This window comes from Neolamprologus multifasciatus, chromosome 19, assembly GCF_963576455.1.
Source record: "Neolamprologus multifasciatus chromosome 19, fNeoMul1.2, whole genome shotgun sequence".
Lineage (NCBI taxonomy): Eukaryota > Metazoa > Chordata > Actinopteri > Cichliformes > Cichlidae > Neolamprologus > Neolamprologus multifasciatus.
In genome coordinates this window covers 13551860-13573720 of record NC_140457.1, presented here as the reverse complement: position 1 = coordinate 13573720, position 21861 = coordinate 13551860, and the positions used below count along the sequence as shown (strand labels likewise).

Below are 21861 nucleotides of genomic sequence, written 5' to 3'. Positions count from 1 at the left end.
TCAGTAAGGAACTTCTAATTGGGTGGTTTTATTTTTGGTCTCTTTGAATTTTCTACAAAAATAGGGATTTTAAATACACATTTATTACATTAGTAACAGAAACGTCGGCCACTAAATTAACAATTAATGACGGCCACATTTAAGAGAGGTAAGAAAACTGAGGTATTTGGGATTTTCTTTTTTCCTTCTAACTCGCAATTGATATGCTGATTTAGTATTATGTAACAAAGAATGGACCTATGCTAGAGGTTTGCCACCAGGACTTTCTGCCAAAAAAAGCTTTGTAAGAAGTAAACGCTGAAATTGTGGTTTAGATTAAATGAAACTAATCTTTAAATAAATATAAAGAAATCTATGCTCTAACTTCTCCCACTTGCTCTCCTGAACAAGTCAGAAGAGGCTAATGAGAAAGCTGCCAAAGATACCGCTCCGTGATCAGGGGTTCGTTTATTATCTCCGCCACGATGCTTTATGTTTAGTATTTTATCTGTCGTCTTTAGACTTTACACTTTAGAACACCGCCCATTCGTTTTGTTTTGGTGTATAAAACGTTTGCCCTTCGCAGAACGTCAACACGGAATGACGGACGTTGTTGGCGTTTCATCACAGCGACGCTAATGCTAAGCTAAGATAATGGTGGGCGGTGTGTCGTAGATTGCGGTTTGACATCTTGCCTGTGGAGAAATAGTCCTGGACCGCATTGAAAACCTCGCTACAATTTTCTCGTATTTGTCTGGGATGTATGGATGGATACTTGGCGGATTCTCGTCGCTGTTTGAGCCCATTACGGGGCAAAACCCCACGGAGTGGCCTGAGAAAGGTAGCGTTAGCGCAGAGGTACCCACGCGACCAGGCGTAAAAACAGCAGCTTGGCGGCAGGAGAGTCACTGCAGACCCGCTAAACGGAACTACCAGAGGTCGGTGATTGAAAATGGTCTATATTTTTTTTAGTCCTAAATAGTTCACACTTCGTTGGCCATTTAATGATTTGTTTGGATTGTTGAGGGCAGTCATTCACCCTTCCAGCTAGCTAACATTAAGTTTTGAGTTAACTTTAGATGGAATTTGTTTATTCACAGCAGGTGAATTTTAAAAAACTATTTTACTGAAGTTTGCTGACAGTATGTTTGTAACAGTATCAGTGGACACCCACATGACATTTAATATCAAGTACACTCATAGCGAAAGCAGAAGTAGTCTAAAACTATTTATTATGACCGTTCCAATATTAATTTATTTTTGTTTAAAATCCTATTTAAATCCAGTAGCTTGTCGTTTTTTGACTGCTGTAGCACAGCAGACTTGAGAGTAATTTTAACTGATTTTGTAAGCCTGCTGGTAAAGGTCGCCCAATGATATCTGCATGGTTTTGTTTGGGTTCAGGCAGCACAGTCAGCAGTTTGTATATACTATCAGTATACAAACAAGCTCTAGAAAGACTGGAAAAGAAACAAATACATTGGCATCATTGTAAATTTTGTTGGTAGAAAAAAGTATATGTTAAACTCTGAGAATTGGATACTTTTTTTTCTTGAAATTTATTTTTGTAATTTGTGAATGGCCGTAAATGCGTAATTTAGTCAAAGTATTTTAAAATTTAGCAGCAAAGCACCTCCCACAGTGGGAGCAGTTAGTGATCACTCCAAGCTACCAGTACGTAGAACAAGATTTATAGTCCTCTTTTACAGTTAAAGGTCTGTCTCACAGAAATGGGTCCTTTCTTGCTGTTTTCTTCATTATGTTTTTTTTTTTTATGATTGTACTGACAGGTTGTGGCTTAAAAACCTTACTGGGGCCAATGCCTGCAAATTAGCTGTAGCTAGAATTCCTGTGTACATAGCATTGGTTGCATTTTATATGAATGCATCATTGCTAATATGTATGGTCACTGGTATATAAATAAAAATGCTAATGAATAAATTCAAAACCCTTGTTTCAGTTTCTCAAATATTTGTTGATGCAAATTGTGTCTTTATCTCATAGAAAGTGAATATCTTTGGGTCTTGTGCAAATATATTGATGTTTGAACTCGTCACTTTGGACTGTCCGAATCTGCGATGGCCTTTGAAACTATTGCCAAATTATCTCCAGGTTAATGGATGTTAAACTCTCATTAGAATTCAAGAAGAACACAAAAAGAAATCCCCTCATAATTAATAGCTACATTTCCCCTGCACTCTTATTCACAAAAGGTTGCCACAGCTGGTAGCGTGAAATTTCTTTCTTTATTTTTTTAATTTCTTACTTTGCAAGATTATGTATTTTTGAAAACCACTCATTTCGAACCATTTTCTGTTATTACAGCGTGCATGTTGCAGAGAGTGTTTGCCAGAGTGAGCAAGTCGAAGTGAAAAGACGCAAAAGAGGTTTGTTAGAAAATAAAACTGCTTAATATTTTTTGCTTCCTGACGTGGAATTCGGTGATCGTGATTTGTGGTGTCCTGTCTTTCAGATGTCGTCATCAGCTTCATGAAGAAGACTGTGGCTCGGGTAGCAGGTTTACTCAGAATGCGGAAATCACTGACGAGGTGTGAGAAGCCCAGATCTCATGAAGAAACACAGGTGAGTGGCCCGTCTGTGCTTCAGACGCATACATTTGGTATTATTTGCTACAGTGTATCAGAGTTCATCGAATAGACAAGTACTGTAATGACTGGGAGTTCTAAGCTGAGGTGTAATGATAGGTGGACACACACCACCACTTAGGGCGTTTTCACAGCTACTCTAAGGAGTTTGGAAAGAACAACGTCTACACTTCTTTAAGTTGCTTGAAGATTTTTCACCTCTCATCCGAGAAGCTTCTTCAGTTCTAGGGTTAAAGGGTGGAGAGTCCCAGATGTAAGCCCTGTGGGAGTGTCCCCCCAAGAGGGACAATGGACCCCCTAATGATCCTCTACCTAGTCAGACGACTCAAGGTGTTAAGACGGGTGTAGGTCACAATCAGCCAAGGTTTCGGGTGAGCTCATTGTGAAACCTAACCCCCACCCTATCAAGTGGTCGTTCACAGTGGACATTAATGGCTTCTTTCACTCCTCTTTCAAACCATCTCTGTCCAAAATGTGAACATTGCCATCCTCGAAAGAGTTACTTTTTTCTTTTAGATGTAGATGGACAGCTGAGTCTTGTCCCATGGAGGTGGCTCTTCTTTCCAAACTCCTTGGAGTACAATGACCTGGATGTCTGAGAACCTTTACAGACAAAAAAAAAGTCCCATAAGCACATAAGCCTTGCATTCTGGGATGCAGCAAGGTACTATAGATGTGCAGAGGGTCTGTACAGGCTAACAACTATCTGTGAAATGAATGTCAAGTCTCCATGTTGTCAAATAATCCAGAACACAGGCCCTTCTTCCTGTATTTACTTTTGTTGCTCCCACCCCAGACACATCTGGCCAATAGGACAGAACATTCTCACATGGTTGTTAGTCACGCATATTGGTTCACTTGGAGCTCACTCAGATTTTCTATGTGAAAACAAACCAAATCACAGGGAAAAGCTACAAGTTAACAAACTCATCAAGTGATTCGGACCTTTATGGAGGAGCGATTATGGCTAATTTAGGCAAAACAACACTTCGTTTAAAAGTCTTTTGGGAGTCTCTTTGTGAGATGCGATGCATACTACATGTGCTGCTTTATCCATGTGGATACATACAGTTTCATAGCTAACTTTATTTATCCGTGTAACTCTGTAATTCCATTGAATTTCCTCTGTTGATCCAGCCTGTCGCTCTAATGGGCATAGATGAGCTCCACACCTCATGGCTGAACAGTACTGAATGGAGAATGGGTAAGCGAAGATGGACCTTTTAGCGCACAATTCATGATTATACTCACGTCACTGTGTTTCAACCAAGCTTGTCAGTGCAGAATGATCTCATCCTTATACCCAATGTCATTTGTTTTGATGTTCTTTCTTCAAAGATAAACCAGTAGCTGGAGGTAATGAGAGTCAGGGAAAGAATCCTTTTCAGAGCTCTTTACCTCCTTTAATGAGGAAATACAGGCAAGTGATTCAGTACTGGAGATTTATGTAAAGTACAAGTCATCCAGTACCTTTTTTTTAGCCTTTGTGCTTGCAGTCTTCAGGCTGTTCTTATTCTTTTATGTTACCACCTATTGAAAACGGGTCCCATGCTAATCTACCTCCCTCTTTTTATTTTAATCCAGTGGGACAACGCTCTCTGTAGGGCTTCCAGACAGAGCAAAGGACAGGGAGAGGAGAGGATCCCTCCAGCTGCTGTCCTCAAGGCCTGTGCTCAGGGTGGGAAATGCTAATCCTGACCCAACATGCAATGGCTTTGGACACAACCGCTGCTACAAGCCCAGTCTTACTGTGGAAGAGGTAAATTAGTCAGTTATTTGTATACATGAAAATATACTTAAATTCCACTTTTCCCCACCTCACAGTGCCAATAATCAAACTTTAAAAGTATGAACCTCTGCACTTTCATTTCTGATATTTTTGGTGACTTCAGGCCATAAAGCAGAATAATAAGGAGCACTACAGGCGGCTGCTGGAGATGGTGACAGAGAAATACAGCAAAAGCCAGCCACTACCTTTTAACCAATCAAAACCACAAGAGTTAGTATTAACTTTGATTTTTTTTTTTTTTCTCATTTTAATATTTCCATTGACCATGAGCTAATAAGTGGCTTATTTTGTATTTATCCTCAGTGATCCGCTGTCACAGGTTGATCACAAAACTGCTGCTTCAGTAAAAACTTTTGAATCAGTACACAGGAAGATGGGACAGACAGGTGGGGCACTCGGTCATCCATTACAGACAAAGCTGATTTGTTTTTATTCATTGTTGACGATTACAACTAATTGCAGATTGTTATTAGTTTAACTTCACCCTTTTTTGTAATCTATAAATAATTTTGTCAATAACACATGATCAAATATCAATGAATGAATATAATTCTTTTGTAAGGTGGCTAAGTGGCTTTTACTTGAAAAAACAACTTTAACGATCAAAGAATTGTCCAGATACTTAGTTGGGGGGGGGGAGATGGTGTGTTGATTAAATCATGACTGTTTGATCTCTGATTTATTTGTAACATTTTATTAGAATAAATAAAGCCTTTCATATCACACAGTCACTTCACCCAAAGTAGGTTTAAATGCATGTATGCATATTGATCAGTAAACATGTTGCAGTGACTCTTCTGTTCATGGTTTATGGTTTATTTCACAGCTGCTGCAAGTCTATTTACATGGAGAAATGCATCTGCGGCTAACGACAGGTTGGTGCGGTGCTATTTTTATTTAAACGACTGCGTCATGCATAACGAGGAATGATTGCTTTAACTTCTTTTATGCGACTCGTCTTCAGCAGGGGTAGTTTCACCTTTAGTAAGCCAATTAGTGGACCCTTTGAGGACGCACAGCCTGTTGGGTATATAAAGGTAGTCACTCCTCCTCTTCTCTGACATGTCACAGCATGGATACGAGTCTGTCCTGTCCATAATCTTGACCTGTGTTGCAGCAGAAACATCCAGCAGATTTGGATCTTTCTACAGAGGTAGCTACTCGCCTCAACCTCGTGGACAGAGACACTCCTGCTGTCGGTCTGCCTGACACACATTCTGCACATACAAGGCACAGTGAGGAAGACATACCCAGACTGACCAAGGTAAGAGTCTGTGTTTAATGTGGACTTTTTATGCTGAGATTATTTATTTATTTATTTTTAATGTGTATATTGTCTGTGTGTGTGTGTGTAGGAAATGGCAGCAGAGGTGAGTGGAGCTTTGGCTCAAAGTGATCCCAACCGTGTCCTGAGTGCAGCTTTCAAACTTCGCATCACACAGCGAGACCTGGCTACACTACAAGAAGGCAGCTGGCTCAACGATGAGGTGAGAAAGTAGAAATGCTGGAAAGGTTTTTAAATAGAAGATTTCATGGTTATATTTCATGGACAGTTATTTAATCTAAAAGCTCTTGAAAACTTCACAAAAAAGTACACAGCACAAGCACAAAAAGTCAAAAACAGGACAAGAGCAAGTTTTGCACAAAAACAATGGAGGAAACAATCATGTCTGTATTTACCTTGATTTTCTTGTTTTCATAATTGTTAGATAATTGTTGTTGGTTAATGTGAGTGCTTGATTTTTATTGTGTGACGCATAATTTTATTTATCACGCCCAGGCCAGGCAGCCTTATAAGGCACCAGTGACAAAGGAGCTGAGCCAGTGGACTAACTAGATATTCTTTATTAATCATAAGGGCAGTACAAAAGAAGGTGTAATTCATTCTCAACCTCTCATAATCCCCATAGCCTCTTGCCATCCTAGAGTTCAACAGTGATGTTTGGCATAATTTGAATACATCTTCACAATTTTGGCGTTAACAAAATATCTTAAGCATTTGTCTTTTAAATATATGTTTATCTTTCTTCAAATTTGATTCACATTGCTACTAAAATGTCATTGTAGAGATACTGTAGTGGTTCAGCTTCCTCAAAAACACCAAAGAGCTCCACAGCATTCTTTAAATCCCTGTTTTTTGCAGCATAATTTAATATAGAGTTGTCACATGCATCATGCATTTGTGTCCTAAGAAAAACCCAACATGTCAGCTAAATCTAGCAGCTTCATACTTTGTAAATGCATCAAGATATTTGTGTTGTTGTGTCTGATCCAGTGTTACAGGCCAGAGGTTTCTTGCTTCTTAGTGTGCCTTTTTTCCCTAAAATTAAAATTCTTACTTATTTAATTATGTTTGTAGCTGACCATCATCTATAGCACTAGCTGTTTAATACATTTAATGTCTTACAAATTATCTTCGGACTCAACCAGTAGAGTAATATCATCTGCATACAATCAAATGCCCAGGGCAAAATCATCCATATAAATTGGATTCCTTAATTCTAAGAGCTAAATATTTAAAATAAATTGTACACAGGGTAGGAGAAAGAATATCACCTTAATGCCAAAGAGTGTTAAACCAACCAGTATGCATATTATTCATTAATTGCATGTATAAATACTAATTTATGTTATTTTGTTGTAAATGTTGTTTTGTTAAAAAAGCTGTAGACTCAGATTATTCAATGTGTGTCTTTAATGAGTGTTTATGTATGCCATGTTTTATATTACAATTTTTGTGTTCTCCACCAAGGTGATGAACTTCTACCTTTCCCTGATTATGGAGCGAAGCTCTGGTGAAGCAGGACGATTAAAAGTCCACTCCTTCAGCACCTTCTTCTTCCCAAAGCTAAGGGGTGGAGGAGGCGGGCAGGCTGGAGGACATGCTCCTGTGAAGCGCTGGACCAAAGCTGTCGACCTCTTCACATTTGACCTCATTCTGGTCCCTCTGCATCTAGGCGTCCACTGGGCATTGGCTGTGAGTCACTTTGGATCTACCAGTTTTTGACATGCGCTGCCTAAAAATACCTGTAATATTGCAAAGGCTCACTCTGTACATCTGAACTGTGATCAGTATTTTTTTCTTGTCAGTCATTGTCACAAATCAAATGTTTGCACTGGTTTTATTCCAGAGAAGCAGAAGTGCACATTTTAATCGCTCACCTTTTTCTTTGCAGGTGATAGATTTTCGGTCAAAGACAGTGAAGTCTTATGACTCGTTGGGCCGGAGACACGATGATATCTCGAGTCTTTTACTGTGAGTCGTCAATTTTCTCTTAAGCTCCATTTTACTGGCTATGTTAGACATGTTTTCACTATAGATTTGTTTTTACTGAAGCATTATAAATGACGTAATTGTGCTGATTTTTCAGACTCTACCTTAAAGAGGAGCACAAAGCGAAAAAGGGTAGAGAGCTCGACTGCACCAAATGGACTGTTGGAAGCTTGAAAGCTAGTGTAAGTCTGTGATGAATAAAGTAACACTTGAAATGTGTTATTCCTCACAGTGAAATTAATGACTCTGTATTATGCATGTAGGAGATTCCCCAGCAGAAAAATGGAAGCGACTGCGGTGTTTTTGCCTGTAAATACGCTGACTATATCGCAAGAGGACAGCCCCTTACCTTTAAACAGGTGTGTATTCTGAAATCCCTGCCTTTCTTGGCACATTGCAGCATATCAGTGAATTGGTGTGAAACCATATATGAAAGTCCAGTTTAAATATACATATGAACACATAACAAACGATATACAAATAACATCTGCCTCTTACTTTACAGTGCCACATGCCTCTCTTCAGGAAGTTGATGATTTGGGAAATTCTTCATCAGAAGCTGCTATCGAATAGAAGGGTCGCATCCATTGTTAATGGCCTACCAGAAGAGACTGGGTTAGTGGGAACAACCTCTCGTGTACAGTGACTACATGTGAAGTAAGAGAAGAATAAATGGGCCAAAGAAGTGGACTTTATCGACTGAGATCTAACCCAGTCTCGCTCTCCAGATCTGGAGTAACAAACACTAGTCTTAAGAGTTAATTGTTGCTTATCGTGTCAGGGACATGTAAACATTTTGTATTCTCTGAGTTGTAATTAGAGACAGTATTTGTAACAAGTGTGTGTCTTAAAGAAACTTTGGCACTACTGACTGAATGACTTGTCATTGATTGTGTTTCCTTATTGTTTGAAGTGCTGCCTGAAGTGCCTTAAGTCTTCTCACACTGAGCTCGGCATAGTTTTTTTTGTTTTTTTTCCCTTCAGTTGGGAAATTTGTTATTTACAACCCAACAATCTAGGTGTCATTTACCCCTCCCAGCTATGATCAGAGTGGACAGCATTGACTGGGGTGAAACTTAATCTTTTTCTAAAAATATAGACAATGGCAATTAAAATACCTCCTCCAGACGTTTGTCTGACAAAACGTGCATGATTGAGTACTTGTCGTAATGACAAGATGTATGATTCCCGATTATTTATGACTGGATGAGTGTATTTTGGAGTGTCTGTGTATAGTTTTTTTTTTCTTCATGACTGGAGTAAATAGTTGTCTCTCCATATTTACCATAAAGCGCTGTTAGAGCTGTGAATCTGTTCAATAAGTATAGTGCAGCAGGCTATTTAAGGCTGTTACAAAAACTCGAATTATAGTATACTCCATTTAAAAGACAAACTACTGTACACACATGCATGTTTGTGCTCATGTCTTTTTTCTTTCTTTTTTTTTTTTGCTAAAATAAAGTATTTCTCCTTTTTTTTTTTTAAATTGTGTATTGATTGATTTATCATTAGATTAAGTGAGATAAAGGTAAATAATCTGTGTCTGTGGACTCCTGACGGGATCAGCCACAAGAAAAGGTGTTGAGGGATATTAGGAAAAGTCTTGCAAATATATAAGCCTGGAAAATGGAGGTTAGTATTAAAAAGAAGTACAGAGATCTAATCGCAAAATAGTGTTTTTGCAATGTCCAAGGCTTGTTAGGTTTTTAAATTTTTTTTAAAGTCTTATGAAAATTAATCATCTCATTCATGAATATTAAGAACAGTGGTTTGATAAATTGTTTGTTCATAATAATAAAGCTGCTGTACAATAATTATCTTTTCCTTTCCATCATTATAACACCAAATTTAATATAATGAAAAATTATTTCTCAGGAAACCAATTTTGATTTGTTAGCCAAAAAGTCTGAGTTTGATTACAATCCCAAAACATGTTTTAAGGTTTAATAACAAGTGTTATTATTATTATTATTATTTTATTAAGACTAAAGTGCTTTCTCTTTAGGTGAAAATAGGTAGAGTGAGCTCAGGTTGATCTTTAAAGAGATTTTTCCTTTTTAATGGTGAAGGAGAGAGCTTGGATGTAAATGTGCCCCTTATCAATTTGTATGTATGGAAAATTGAATTTCCATACAATCTATTCATTTATATAAAACAACAGCTTCAGTGGTATCATCAAACACACTGAAAATTATTTTTATTACTGCATTTCAAAAAATACTTCTCAGTAAATACATCATATTCAAGAAAATTCCCCTTTGAATCCAAATACCTCTCTCCACCAAGTTGCAATAATAAAGGGATTTTATACATCTGTTAGTACAAACAGAATAACTGAGGACTGAAACTGTGCTTATCATCGGATTAAACCTGGAAAGTTTAAAGGGTAATTTAGAAACACAAGTCAAATTTAAATAGAAAATCTATTCCCACACACAATAAATATATTCGATATAATATAGTCACTCCGTTATATCTGAACCTCTTTTAGATTAGATTTAGCTAGCTCTTTTAGATTTAGCTAGATTTTATTGCCCCCTTTTGTAAGAAGTTGTTTTTCCAAATACAGTTCTACATTCCCTTGATTAAGGGATCTAATCAAAATTATAAGAATACGCTCAAAATATACATGATTTCTTTAAACTTTATTTATGCATATTTGACTTAGGTGCTTTTGACTTGAAACTCAAACCGGAAGAGGAAAGCGTCCTCCTTAGGCGCAGACCGTTTCTTTTCAGGTCAAAGCAGTACGCGTTTTCGGTAGAGGTAGCAGTAAGATTAGTCTTCAGAGCAATTTTAGCGTTAAATATCTTTTAACGCATTTGCTAAACGTGTTATTTTATAATGAGCGACAACGAGAAAGAGTTCAGGGAGCAGGTGAGTTCACGATTCATGACAATCAGCGTTAGGACGAAATAAGCTGTTAGCTGCATTTGCAGATCTGTTTAACGGCTATATTTTCTTTTTAAACAGGCCTCGAAATTAGTAAAAGTCGAGTTTATACAAGGATATTAAGCACGTTGTGTGAATTATAGACTTAGATTCTTAAGATTTATTGGGGCGTTTATGTGAAAATAAGAGGGCTGGCGCTTGCTTGCTAAGCTAAAGCGTGCGGCCTGCTAAGCGCAGCGGTCGGTAGAGGAGGCCGCCGCCTGGCCGCGGGTGCTTTCATTTTCTCATTTACTTATTATCTAACGTTGCTTATTGAAAATATAACTAGCCAGCAGCAAATATATGTGTACAGTTAATAGTTAGCTACCTCAACGTTCAGCTGTTTGTGAGTAAGTTGTAGTTTAGTCCCAATGAAGGCCAGTTAAACGTAAAAAGTGCACATTTTCAGTCCTAATAATAATGTTTCCTGGTTTTTCTTGATGTTTTTTTCCCTTTTCTTTTCATTTTTTTTTTTTTTTTTTAAATTTCTGGTTTTAACAGACACCAACATGCCTTATCACCCTTGTTTGTTCTTTGTTAAGGTTGAGGTTGGAAGAAAGAAAAAGGCGGAAGACGTTTCAGATGTGAAGTTATTGTTGTTTGAAGCTGATGGTGTTGATGCATGCTAATGTATGGGAGAGATGCTGAAAAAAGAAGCGATCAAGAGCTGTCCCCGCGTCTAGTGTTGTAATGGCAGATGGTAAAAGGGGGAAGAGGAGGAAAAAAAGAAGTCATATATTCAAACGGAAGAAAGAAGAAATGAAGGGTTGTTATGAAGTAATGAAGTTAAAGAAGTTATGAAGTTAAGATGAGAAGTTTTCCAGGGTATGAGTAATTTCCTAACAGCCTGCTATGTTATTACTCTATTTCATCCTATTATTTTTCTCTATAGCATGCATGATTTTCCCTCTCTGTATCAGCCACATCACTGGTCAATTCCTCCATTCTTTATTTTTAATTAACTTTTTGTGCAGTCAATATTTAAGCTACATTTCTTAATATCTGCTTGAAATATCTTTAGTATTTCACCTAATTCCTCAATATTTAGTCTCAAACCTGTTAAATGCGAAAATGTGGTGAACTTCTTCTGAAAAGGGCATTGAAGGTGATGAGCGGTGTCACCTCCAGGCCCTGTAGTGTTGTTGTTTTGGTACATTTGGCTTTAGAGTGTTTCTGACATCTGCAGTCTGGTTTGTTCAGGACTCTCGGGCCGGCTCGCAGAGCCCATCCCCTGGAGGCTCACCTAAATCCACTAGCCGCTCACCAGCGCGCTCCAGAGGTGGCTCCCATCATTCCAGATCCAAATCTCAGTCCCGATCTAGATCTCGGTCAAGATCTAAATCCAGGTAAGTCAGGTTTCTGATTTAAGGTACATAACAAGATAATCGTGTGAGATTTTGGTTTCCTTACCTGTGATTTTGTCTGCAGGTCTCGATCCCATCGAAGCTCACGCAGACACCACTCCCGTTCCCGCTCTCGTTCTCGCCGGCGCCGCTCCAGGAGCCGATCTCGTAGCTCTGAGTACCGCCGGCGCAGAAGCCACAGCCGCTCTCCCATGTCGAATCGACGCAGACACATTGGCAACAGGGTATGGCGCTACTTTGTTAACTTGTACTCAAGGTGTTTATGGAGACGCGAGTCATCAATTTTTAGATTAAACAGTTTAATGTTGACTGTGTGATGTATAGTTTAAGGTGTGTGTGTTTGTGTGACATTGTGAAATATGTTGACATATGTCACAATCATGAATTTCTCATCTTAAATTTTATTTTTTGTCCCCACACATCAACGTTTCTGCTCACAGGCCAACCCAGACCCCAACAACTGTCTGGGTGTGTTTGGTTTGAGCCTCTATACCACTGAGAGGGACCTAAGGGAGGTTTTCTCTAAGTATGGCCCGTTGGCAGATGTCAACATTGTGTATGACCAGCAGTCGCGTCGATCCAGAGGCTTTGCCTTTGTCTACTTTGAGAACTGCGAGGACTCCAAGGAGGTAAGTAGAATAACATGGGAACATGTATTTAAAAACTTAAAACAGTTTGCTTATTCGTCCTAATATAGTTAACCTCTTTGCTGTTAAAAAGCTATTTTAGTTCAAACTAAACTTCAAAGAGCACATCCTTGATTTTGTACAGGGTGAACAATAGTAAGTAAGTAAAATAGCATAAAAGACAAATGTGAAAGTGAAACTTGTTTGATTATGCAGCTCCTCTGGTCCGTCCAGTCTGCTGTTTAGTGTCTACACAAGAGTGAAACAATTTGCAATGCAAACAATTTCAGTTAGTCTGCTTCTGACTGTGTGTGTGTGTGTGTGTGTGTGTGTGTGTGTGTGTGTGTGTGTGTGTGTGTGTGTTTATTTATTTTAGGCCAAGGAGCGAGCTAATGGAATGGAGCTGGATGGACGCAGGATCCGAGTGGATTTCTCTATTACCAAACGAGCCCATACTCCCACTCCAGGAATCTACATGGGACGCCCCACATAGTGAGTGCTTGTCCACTGGGGAGCTTGAGATATTATACGGTTACTTGAGCAAAATTGACACACTGTCATTTGTTTTCAGTGGTGGTGGTGGTGGTGGTGGTGGTGGAGGCGGCGGTGGCGGCGGCTCATCACGTCGTGTCTCAAGGGACTACGACAGGGGCTACGACAGAGGCTATGATAGAGGCTACGATCGTGACTACGATCGTTACGATGACCGCGAGTACCGTTCATACAGGTTGGTGCTTTTTCCAGCACCGTTTGTATCCCAGTGTTGATCACGAAGATTTGATAATGATGCATGATTGATAAAGACTCAAGTTAGTCAGTAACTGTAACTAAATTTTTTTTCCTCCCCTCATCCTACAGGCGCAGATCTCCATCTCCTTACTATAGTAGAGGATATCGCTCTCGATCACGATCCTACTCACCACGTATGTTCAAACCATGTTTCTGCCATTAGACTAGTTTGTTTAGAAAACCTTCAATTTGACTCTATCTCTAATCTTTATGTATTTTTAAACAGGTCACTACTGAGCAACGAGAGAAGAGGCGACAGAAGTGTTACTGTTTGGATGACAGTTTTTTTTTCTGTTGTTTTTGTTTTAAATCTGACAATATTATGTATGTGATTTAAAAACTCTGCATCTGTTTGTGTATCAAATGTTTAACAAAATTGATCCAAAAGAACCCCCTAAATTTCTCCCTGAGCACAAAAAAGTAATCAGGGAATCATGCTGCATCAAGTCTGTGCAAAGAATCAGTTTTTGTTTTTTTCTGAAAAATGAATTTATTTTTTATTTTATTTTTGAGTACTCAGTGTGATCAAATGAATTGAATTGAAAGCACAGTCAGTCGTTGTAAAAAGGCTACGATGTGCTCAGTAGTTCTTGGTTTCTTTTGGTTTTTTTTATGTATCATAGCTGGATTTTTCTGTGCCAGTTTTACACTTTCTCATTTTGCTCTTTGTTGGTAGGTGATTTGTTAAACTGTCGTGAGCCTAGTTTGCCCCTCATTAAGTTTTAAATGCCATGTTTCTTTTTCAGTTTGTTTTTGCTTGATCGAATGTCCACTTTTGTTTGTATATAAGAAATTAAAAAAAAAATACTTTGACCATGCTGTGCTCTTTGTATTTAAGATATGCTTCCATTTTTTTCCACACCTAAATTGTGTTATTATCAAAATTGTCAGAGTTACTGGTTAAAGCATTAATTATTGAACATTATTTGATTAAACTAATGTCTTCCACCAGTAAGAAAAGTATTGCTTGCTTACTACTAACAATATAAAAACAAATGTTTGGGTTTTATTTTAATAAATTACAGCAACAGCTACACGCAGTCATAAGCACTGCTGCTCCCTTTAGGGGTCGGCACAGTGGATCATCATCCTCCATCTCATCCTATCTCTAGAATCTTTGTTACAGCAATGCTGTAAATTCTCCACATCATTTGTGAATCTTTGCTGTGATGGTTTTGTTTTCCTCCTGCCTGTCAGCTCCATGTCCTTTGTCCATTATATTCCTCTACAATCCACTCAACCTGATCTACTCATCTAATGTACTCATCTTGTCCATTCTGGTCCCTCCTAATGAAAATCTTTCTGCTGTCCTTTTGTCACAAAACACTCCTGTCGCTCATCTTCCCTCCACCTTGCCTGCCCTCTTCTTCACTTCTTGTGCACTTTCTGTTGCTATGGATAGTTGATCCACGTGGGGAACAGGCTAAGCAGAGAAGCTCAGACCTCTCTCTCTCCAGCCACTGGGACACCAAAGCATTCTTAGGATATCTGAGAGACATCTCTCCAGCATTTCTTGCTTCTGTTGGCTTTTATTCCTCTTCTCTCCAGTGCATACTTCAACCTCTCCAGGCTGCCTCTCCTGCTCCCTACATTCACTCAATTTGTGAGGACATTGTATTTTGAAAAAGTAGACCCCTTTCTGTTGTTGTCCAGCGTATTTTAATAAGAAATTACCTCAGATATCCAGTTCTATCGAAGCTGGTTCAGAAGTAAAGTCTTTTTATGGGTTCTGGCCATACTGACAATACTGACTTCGTGTTCTTGAACGCATTACGCACACGTCACGGTGAAACAGACCGCGGAGTAATTTTAAATACTCACGAGACGACTCACGTATCGTATAACAAAAGAAAGGCAGAAAAGTGCATTTAAATTAAATAATTTGAAGCATTTCCAGCTCTTCGCCCGACCAATCAGAGAGCCCTTACGTCAAAACACTTCCGCTTTGCTCCCCAGCTTGTCTTTCCAGTAGAGCGGCCGGTGTGAACACGCATCAGGAGTGGACAGCACGTAGCCTGCAGGTTGAGAACAGACATTAAGGTAGCAAAAGAGACGTTTTCTTAGCCAAATAAATGTTGGTGTCTTTGTAAAGTTCGGACGGTACAAACAGGACTATGTATTCTGGTTTAAATTTTCCCATCTGCTAGCTAGGAGTGGTTCCAGTTAGCTACTAGCTAGCTTTAGCATGCTGTGTTTGAATGAGCATATGACCCTACACGTTTTTAGTGGAGCCAGCTGACATGCAGCAGAGCCGAGGAGTTGGTTAAAAAAAACTCTGCTTTTTTTAGTATCCCAACACGAGTGTCTTAATCTGACCAGTTTGTTTTCAATCTCGTAGATGCCTCCAAAGAAGACAGAAGCTCCGAAGCAACCTCCATTGATTGGACGATTTGGAACATCCCTAAAAATAGGAATAGTGGGATTACCTAATGTTGGGTATGTAAATGTTATAGTATTTTTTTCTAGCTGAATGAGTGGGGAAAAAGTGTTAAGCGTCACCATTCTCTCTTAATGCTGTTGCAGGAAATCCACATTTTTCAATGTGCTGACTAAAAGCCAAGCTGCTGCGGAAAACTTCCCCTTCTGCACAATTGACCCAAATGAGAGCAGGGTACCCGTTCCTGATGAGCGATTTGATTTCCTCTGCCAGTACCACAAACCTGCCAGGTGTGTATTGCAACAGCTGGTTAGGAGATGTAAGGACATCTGCATCATCTGATGATCTTCCTTGTCACTTCAGTAAGGTTCCCGCTTTCCTGAATGTTGTGGACATTGCTGGTCTGGTGAAGGGAGCTCATTCTGGACAGGGACTCGGAAACGCCTTCCTCTCTAACATCAGTGCTTGTGATGGGATCTTCCACATGACTCGTGAGTTACAGTTGCTGCATAAACTACTGCAGCTGCTGTGTAGTAACAGCTGAGAGAGCACAGGTGTCAGGGCATGCTGGAAATAAAGGTCTTATGGGGTAATAGGTCCATCTTAAGAACTTTTCTCAGTGTACTTGTGGCTTTGACTAGGACTGGGAATTGAAGCCTAGTTCCAAACTGTTTCCATCTACAGTTTAAAGGTGTATTCTGATTCTGAACCCTTAACTGGATAAGCAGTTGAGAATAAAGACTTTAAGTTAAAATTAAAAAATAAAGAAGGAATCTTTATCAGGGTGACAAATATTATATTAGAAGTAAAATCTGTTTGTTAAATCTGAGCAGTTTGTGTTTATGTTTTGTTTTTTTGTTTTTTTTAATCTCCAAGACCAGAGGTGTTATCCAGCATTGTCTGATTTTGCATTTGTGTCCATATCTCAATGATTCTGTTTCATAAATTGGTATAATGAAATTTGTGGTCATTCGAAGGTAATATTAGGCAGATCTTGAGAGACTGAAGAACAATTAAATTTGTTTGTTTCCCTCTCACCAATTAGTCAATAAATAATGAAGGCAAATGAAATAAAAAGGCAAAATAATTGGCTCTTGGCTTGTTGTTAGTTTCACTTTTCAAAAAAGTGAAAGGGGACATCAATTTGCTTAGAAATAAATTAGCAGAATTGAACATTTAAAATGTTTTAAATTGATTAATAATTTATTAATCTTGCTGTTGCTGTACTTCTCCAGTGAAAGTATTTGCATTTTTTGTCTTCAAGCTATGTCGTTGCATCGACAGTCTGCTGACGCTTGTTTGTGTTAAGGTGCGTTTGATGATGAGGATATCATCCACGTGGAGGGCAACGTTGACCCGGTGAGGGACATCGAGATAATCCATGAGGAGTTGCGGCTAAAAGACGAAGAAATGATCGGTCCAATTATCGACAAACTGGAGAAAACTGCTGTCAGAGGAAGTGACAAAAAACTAAAACCTGAATATGTAAGTGAATTTTTTTTTGTAGAAGCGTTTACTTTTTGTCTTTTGTTGATTCTGAATTAAATCGGTCTGTATATGCTTCTTCACATTCTTCTCTTTGCTTCAGGATATCATGCTGAAAATAAAAAACTGGGTGGTAGAAGAGAAGAAGCACATCAGATTTTACCATGACTGGAATGACAAAGAGGTACTGATGTGTTCCAGTGTAAACAGTTTTTCTCCCTTAGACCCTATTTGAAATGGCTTTTTCATAAAGAACTTCATCTCTAACTCTTCACAGATTGAAGTTCTGAACAAGTACCTGTTTCTGACTTCCAAGCCCATGCTCTACCTGGTTAATCTTTCAGAGAAAGATTACATCAGGAAAAAGAACAAGTGGTATGTTTGCTTTCACCCTGCGTGTCTACATGTCGCATATATTAATCTTACCGTCATCGCATTTCTTTGCCATTTGAAATAACTCATCCTGCGGCCTGTTGTTCATCAGGTTGGCAAAAATCAAGGAGTGGGTAGATGCTCATGATCCTGGCGCTATGGTCATTCCTTTAAGTGGAGCTTTGGAGTTTAAATTGCAGGACATGGAGGAGGAGGAGAGGAATAAATACTGTGAGGAACAGAAGACACAGAGGTATTTGGTCATTAGTCTTTAAGTTGTTAATATCATGCTAAACTTGAAGGGTACTTTCTTTATGGGTGTACTGTGAAGCAAGCAGTCTCTGTTATTGTAGGTGCAATTCCAGCAGGGCAGAAGAAATGTGTAGATGCCTTTAAATGCATTGCTCCCTGAATACATGCACATGTCAGTGAGAATGCAATGCACAATTTGTGCTGCTGTAACTTTCACAGCAGGGTTTATTCATGGGTAATGGTAAGGAACGGCTCAACAGGTTGCATGCATAAAACAGTTTTATTTAGGCAAACTCTGTATTGCAATCAGAGGAATAATTGGGGAAGACATGGCACTTTGAGGTGACTTGACACTAAAAACTTTGATTTTAAGTTCATGGCTCACTAACCCTTTAATCACTCTTTGTAGTTGCACCTTTCTGCTGTAATGATATTAAGTGGCTGCAGGCAACTTAATACTGAGTAATTAAAGTTTGCACTGGTCCTTATTTACTAATGTGCTTTGAAACATTCGTACCCTGTGCAAAAATTGAATTTGCAAACCATTTTTTGTTTTGTTTTGTTTGTGCGTTTCTAGTGTTTTGACCAAAATAATAAAGACCGGCTATGCAGCGCTGCAGCTGGAATACTTCTTCACAGCAGGACCAGATGAGGTGCGAGCGTGGACCATCAGGGTGAGTGTTTTGACGTGTGTGTGTGTGTGTGTGTGTGTGTGTGTGTGTGTGTGCGTGCGTGCGTGCGTGTGTGTAACCTTTTTAAAAATACATAATCAACTCTTGTGATTGAAGATAAACCACTCTGATAGTTTTGAATTTTAGAGATCTTCACTGAGTTTAAAAAATAAAAAACAGAATTTATTCAAAGAATATTTTGGAAAGCTTAATTTTCCAATGTTTTTTTTTTTCCTAATTTGTGATTAGAATTTTGGCTTGTATTACAATTCCAACATTTTGCATCATTTTTGTTATTTTGTTTTTTTTGACAACCAGCTTCACTTTTGTTTTCAGTTATTATATTTAAGTAGTCAGTGAAGATCTGACTTGTAAAACGGAGTGATGGAAACATCTGACATATAGATTTTTAAATATATGTGATATTATATTACTTTGGCTTTTGCCATTTGGTGTCTTCAACAGTTCTATATTTGAATACTGGTAGAAATTGTATTGTTTCTTTGTTCAAAACAGAGCCCTGAAGTAAATTTTTGACAGTTGTCATCATTTTGTGATGATATCAGGAGCACAGATTGTTACTTTTGCAGAATTTCTTAAATGTGATGCATTTAATAAATACATATTTTATTTATAACATGTCCTGTTGTGCTTTGGTCCCACAGAAAGGTACAAAAGCTCCTCAGGCTGCTGGAAAGATCCATACTGACTTTGAGAAAGGCTTCATCATGGCCGAGGTGATGAAGTTCACAGACTTCAAAGAAGAGGGCAGTGAAACTGCAGCCAAGGTGTGAGCTTTTGTTTTGTTTTGGGTGTTTTTGTTTGTTTGTTTGTTTTTCCCCAGCCCAATTATTCCTGAGTTGCTGCATGTGCTGAATCTCCATCATCCGTCATCAATAACTGTTATTATTCTGGAATATATCAACTATAATTTTTTCCCCTTGTTTCTTTCTCTCTCAGGCTGCTGGCAAGTACAGGCAACAGGGCAGGAACTACATTGTGGAGGACGGGGACATTATCTTTTTCAAATTCAACACACCAAATGCACCCAAAAAGAAATAAGACCACAGAGTCACTGGGTTTGGGGAATCAAAACTCAGAATACAGTTTAGTCCCACAGAGCACACTGTCTGCTGGTTTTCATACTTCTTTTTTGATTCTGATGGCTTCAGCTGTTTGAATCAGTTTTTGGTAACAATGCTTTAGTTGTTCATGTGTTTTTAACACATAAAAGACTGTTTTTTTGATAATTTAATTTAAAGAAAAGCTCAGACTTCCTTTGAGACAGGTTTCTGTTTTGGATTTTTTTTTTAAGACTTAAGTGTTTTATTGCTCCGAGCAGCTCATCTTTTCTCTCTTCATGAATTGCAGTCATGGCTACAGCTGATTAATCTGTAAGCTTTCACGTTCTAATGAGCCTGTTGTTTGGTGCGTTAGTAAGGGCAGGCGTGGCTGTTCTATCATAAGAATACTCATAATTGCATAAAGCAACAACGTGCTGCAGGTGAATTAGTTTTAGATGTCATCCCTTAAAATTTAAAAAGAGCAGCACAGTTCAATTAAATTAAAAAAGTGCTAAAATATATTGTGTCCAAAAATAGATCATCATTTCTTGGGAGAACGAAAGCCATCGGTCGGTGTTTCTTTGAGGGTGGGGCTGAACTGTATTGTGCTGATAACATGAGGGATATTATTTTAGAAAGAGGAACGGAGACCTCGGTGGCAGTGCCTCATCAGATCCTGAAGAGAAAGCTGCTTTTATTGATTTACAGACTCCTGGCGTAAAGGAGTCCGCCCCGCATAACGAGAGAATGCACCATTGTGGATCATTTGGACTGTACAGCTTTAAATCGCATCATGTTTCACCTCTCTCACTGCCCACAAACTATGCTCATTTTCATAAACATGCTGCCACACTGTGGACTAAAATAGAAATCTTTCTGACCTATGGAAACCAGTGAACAATAAGTATCACCCTCATCAATATGCATGTTTCAATAAAAGGAGATAAACCTGTTACGGTTTTGTATGTTTATTTTCTTTCATTCCAGGCAAAACAAATCGTCGTCCCAAGCTACTCTCATCTCTTTATATTTTGATAGGAAATAGTTGCAGCATCTATTGAAATTATTTGTGAAACATGTACAGTTGTTTGTGGCAATGCAGTGTATATATAAGGAAAAAAAGCTCTTTGGATGTTTGGGTCCATTCCAGATCAAAATCAGGTCCAGGCCTTGAGGAGGTTGATCGATGACTGATGGTGTTCCACTGTGTTTTTCTATCCAGATTTGCTTTCACTACATTGGCAGTGTGTTTGGGATTATTCTCATGCTAAAACAATGAAGGCACTTCAGGCACTTTTTAGTTGGTATTGCATGGAGGATCAAAATCTTCCTGGGATTTTCTGCATTTATAATTCCAGCAAGTTTCACAAGATCTCCAACACCATTGGCTGAAATGGAGACCCAAACTGTGACTCCATCTGTTTTACACATGGCTGTAGACACTGCTGTACCTCTCTCCTTACCTTTGTACATATTGAAAAACAAAAACATATTACCAAAAATGTCAAATACAAATTCATCGCTCCATAAGACCTGTTGCCACTGATTTTATTTCCAGTCTTTGTGTAATTTGGTACACCTCAGCATTTTCTCACCATTTCTCCTCCTACACAGTGGTTTCTTCATAGTCAACCTTCCACTGAGACCATTTCTGATGAAGCTTCATTGAACAATGGTGGCTTATCTCTCTGTTCTTTGACACTTTTTTTTTGTCCTTCACTTGTCCAGTTTCCTCAAAATTTGCCCACCATGTGCCAAGTTTTCAGCTAATACCTCTTCGGGAATCACCTTGGTGTAAAAAATATTTTTGACTCCTGTCAAAACTATGTAATCTTTGGCAGTTTTGAAGGTTCAGCTAAGAAACTGGAACAAATGTGTTTTTGTTACAGGCTGCTAGTAACAAAGTGTCTAAGGACGCTACCAGAGCAGTTGTATACTTTTACACGGTCACGAAAGACTGCTTTGCTGTACTTTTCATACACTCTGGAGGTCGGTCTTATTACTTCACTGGGCTTCATGCACTAAGTGATATAGTCATGTGGCAGCTTAATTCAAAGTTGGTGGTTATAAAAATGTTTTTAACCTATTTTCATATATGGATAAGCTTTCATCGTGGACCCACACATGAAATTTAGCCAGAACGAATTTAATTTTTAAAGGTTTGTTTTAACATGTTTGTATGGGTTTATAAACTCAAAAGACAAAGATCTGCAGCGGTTGAAACATCTGGACGTTTTAATCCCGAATTCAGTGAAATAAAGAGCTCCCGATGTTTGATAGCA

General features: G+C 38.6%; 3 protein-coding genes across 6 annotated transcripts; all 3 read left to right on the top strand.

Moving 5' to 3' along the window:
* Nucleotides 1-346: 346 nt before the first annotated feature.
* senp2 (SUMO specific peptidase 2) lies at nucleotides 347-9462 on the top strand. 4 transcript variants are annotated; one of them, XM_085143029.1, is made up of 17 exons: nucleotides 347-917; nucleotides 2305-2366; nucleotides 2453-2562; nucleotides 3723-3789; nucleotides 3924-4005; nucleotides 4170-4344; nucleotides 4478-4584; nucleotides 4678-4760; nucleotides 5201-5249; nucleotides 5342-5411; nucleotides 5495-5638; nucleotides 5730-5861; nucleotides 7127-7351; nucleotides 7551-7630; nucleotides 7746-7830; nucleotides 7912-8007; nucleotides 8154-9462. In XM_085143029.1, the coding sequence occupies exons 1-17, from the start codon at nucleotides 739-741 to the stop codon at nucleotides 8292-8294; spliced, it is 1887 nt and encodes a 628-aa protein (XP_084999155.1). In that variant the 5' UTR covers nucleotides 347-738; the 3' UTR covers nucleotides 8295-9462. The 4 variants fall into 4 exon arrangements, with proteins under 4 accessions (XP_084999155.1, XP_084999154.1, XP_084999153.1 ...); XM_085143028.1 differs by having other exon boundaries at nucleotides 348-917; nucleotides 5492-5638; XM_085143027.1 differs by having other exon boundaries at nucleotides 350-917; nucleotides 5339-5411.
* Nucleotides 9463-10351: 889 nt separating this feature from the next.
* LOC146496174 (transformer-2 protein homolog alpha-like) lies at nucleotides 10352-13847 on the top strand. The gene is made up of 8 exons (XM_085143031.1): nucleotides 10352-10525; nucleotides 11780-11925; nucleotides 12008-12167; nucleotides 12384-12572; nucleotides 12946-13061; nucleotides 13141-13296; nucleotides 13428-13492; nucleotides 13585-13847. Exons 1-8 carry the CDS (start codon nucleotides 10493-10495, stop codon nucleotides 13593-13595), a joined length of 876 nt encoding a protein of 291 aa, XP_084999157.1. The 5' UTR covers nucleotides 10352-10492; the 3' UTR covers nucleotides 13596-13847.
* Nucleotides 13848-15262: 1415 nt separating this feature from the next.
* On the top strand, nucleotides 15263-20681 carry LOC146496173 (obg-like ATPase 1). Its single transcript, XM_085143030.1, has 11 exons — nucleotides 15263-15398; nucleotides 15697-15794; nucleotides 15882-16025; nucleotides 16099-16226; nucleotides 17045-17220; nucleotides 17324-17404; nucleotides 17498-17595; nucleotides 17705-17845; nucleotides 18422-18518; nucleotides 19181-19303; nucleotides 19476-20681. The coding sequence occupies exons 2-11, from the start codon at nucleotides 15697-15699 to the stop codon at nucleotides 19575-19577; spliced, it is 1188 nt and encodes a 395-aa protein (XP_084999156.1). The 5' UTR covers nucleotides 15263-15398; the 3' UTR covers nucleotides 19578-20681.
* The last annotated feature ends 1180 nt before the right edge of the window (nucleotides 20682-21861 follow it).

Bases quoted from the DNA above. Each gene is read 5' to 3' on its own strand.
- senp2 (XM_085143026.1), top strand. From the start codon at position 739: ATGTATGGATGGATACTTGGCGGATTCTCGTCGCTGTTTGAGCCCATT. The intron at 918-2,304 runs GTCGGTGATTGA...CTGTTATTACAG, and splicing joins GCTAAACGGAACTACCAGAG to CGTGCATGTTGCAGAGAGTG. The intron at 3,790-3,923 runs GTAAGCGAAGAT...CTTTCTTCAAAG, and splicing joins CAGTACTGAATGGAGAATGG to ATAAACCAGTAGCTGGAGGT.
- LOC146496174 (XM_085143031.1), top strand. From the start codon at position 10,493: ATGAGCGACAACGAGAAAGAGTTCAGGGAGCAG. The intron at 11,926-12,007 runs GTAAGTCAGGTT...TTTTGTCTGCAG, and splicing joins CGGTCAAGATCTAAATCCAG to GTCTCGATCCCATCGAAGCT. The intron at 12,168-12,383 runs GTATGGCGCTAC...TTCTGCTCACAG, and splicing joins GCAGACACATTGGCAACAGG to GCCAACCCAGACCCCAACAA.
- LOC146496173 (XM_085143030.1), top strand. From the start codon at position 15,697: ATGCCTCCAAAGAAGACAGAAGCTCCGAAGCAACCTCCATTGATTGGA. The intron at 15,795-15,881 runs GTATGTAAATGT...ATGCTGTTGCAG, and splicing joins GTGGGATTACCTAATGTTGG to GAAATCCACATTTTTCAATG. The intron at 17,846-18,421 runs GTATTTGGTCAT...GTGCGTTTCTAG, and splicing joins GAGGAACAGAAGACACAGAG to TGTTTTGACCAAAATAATAA.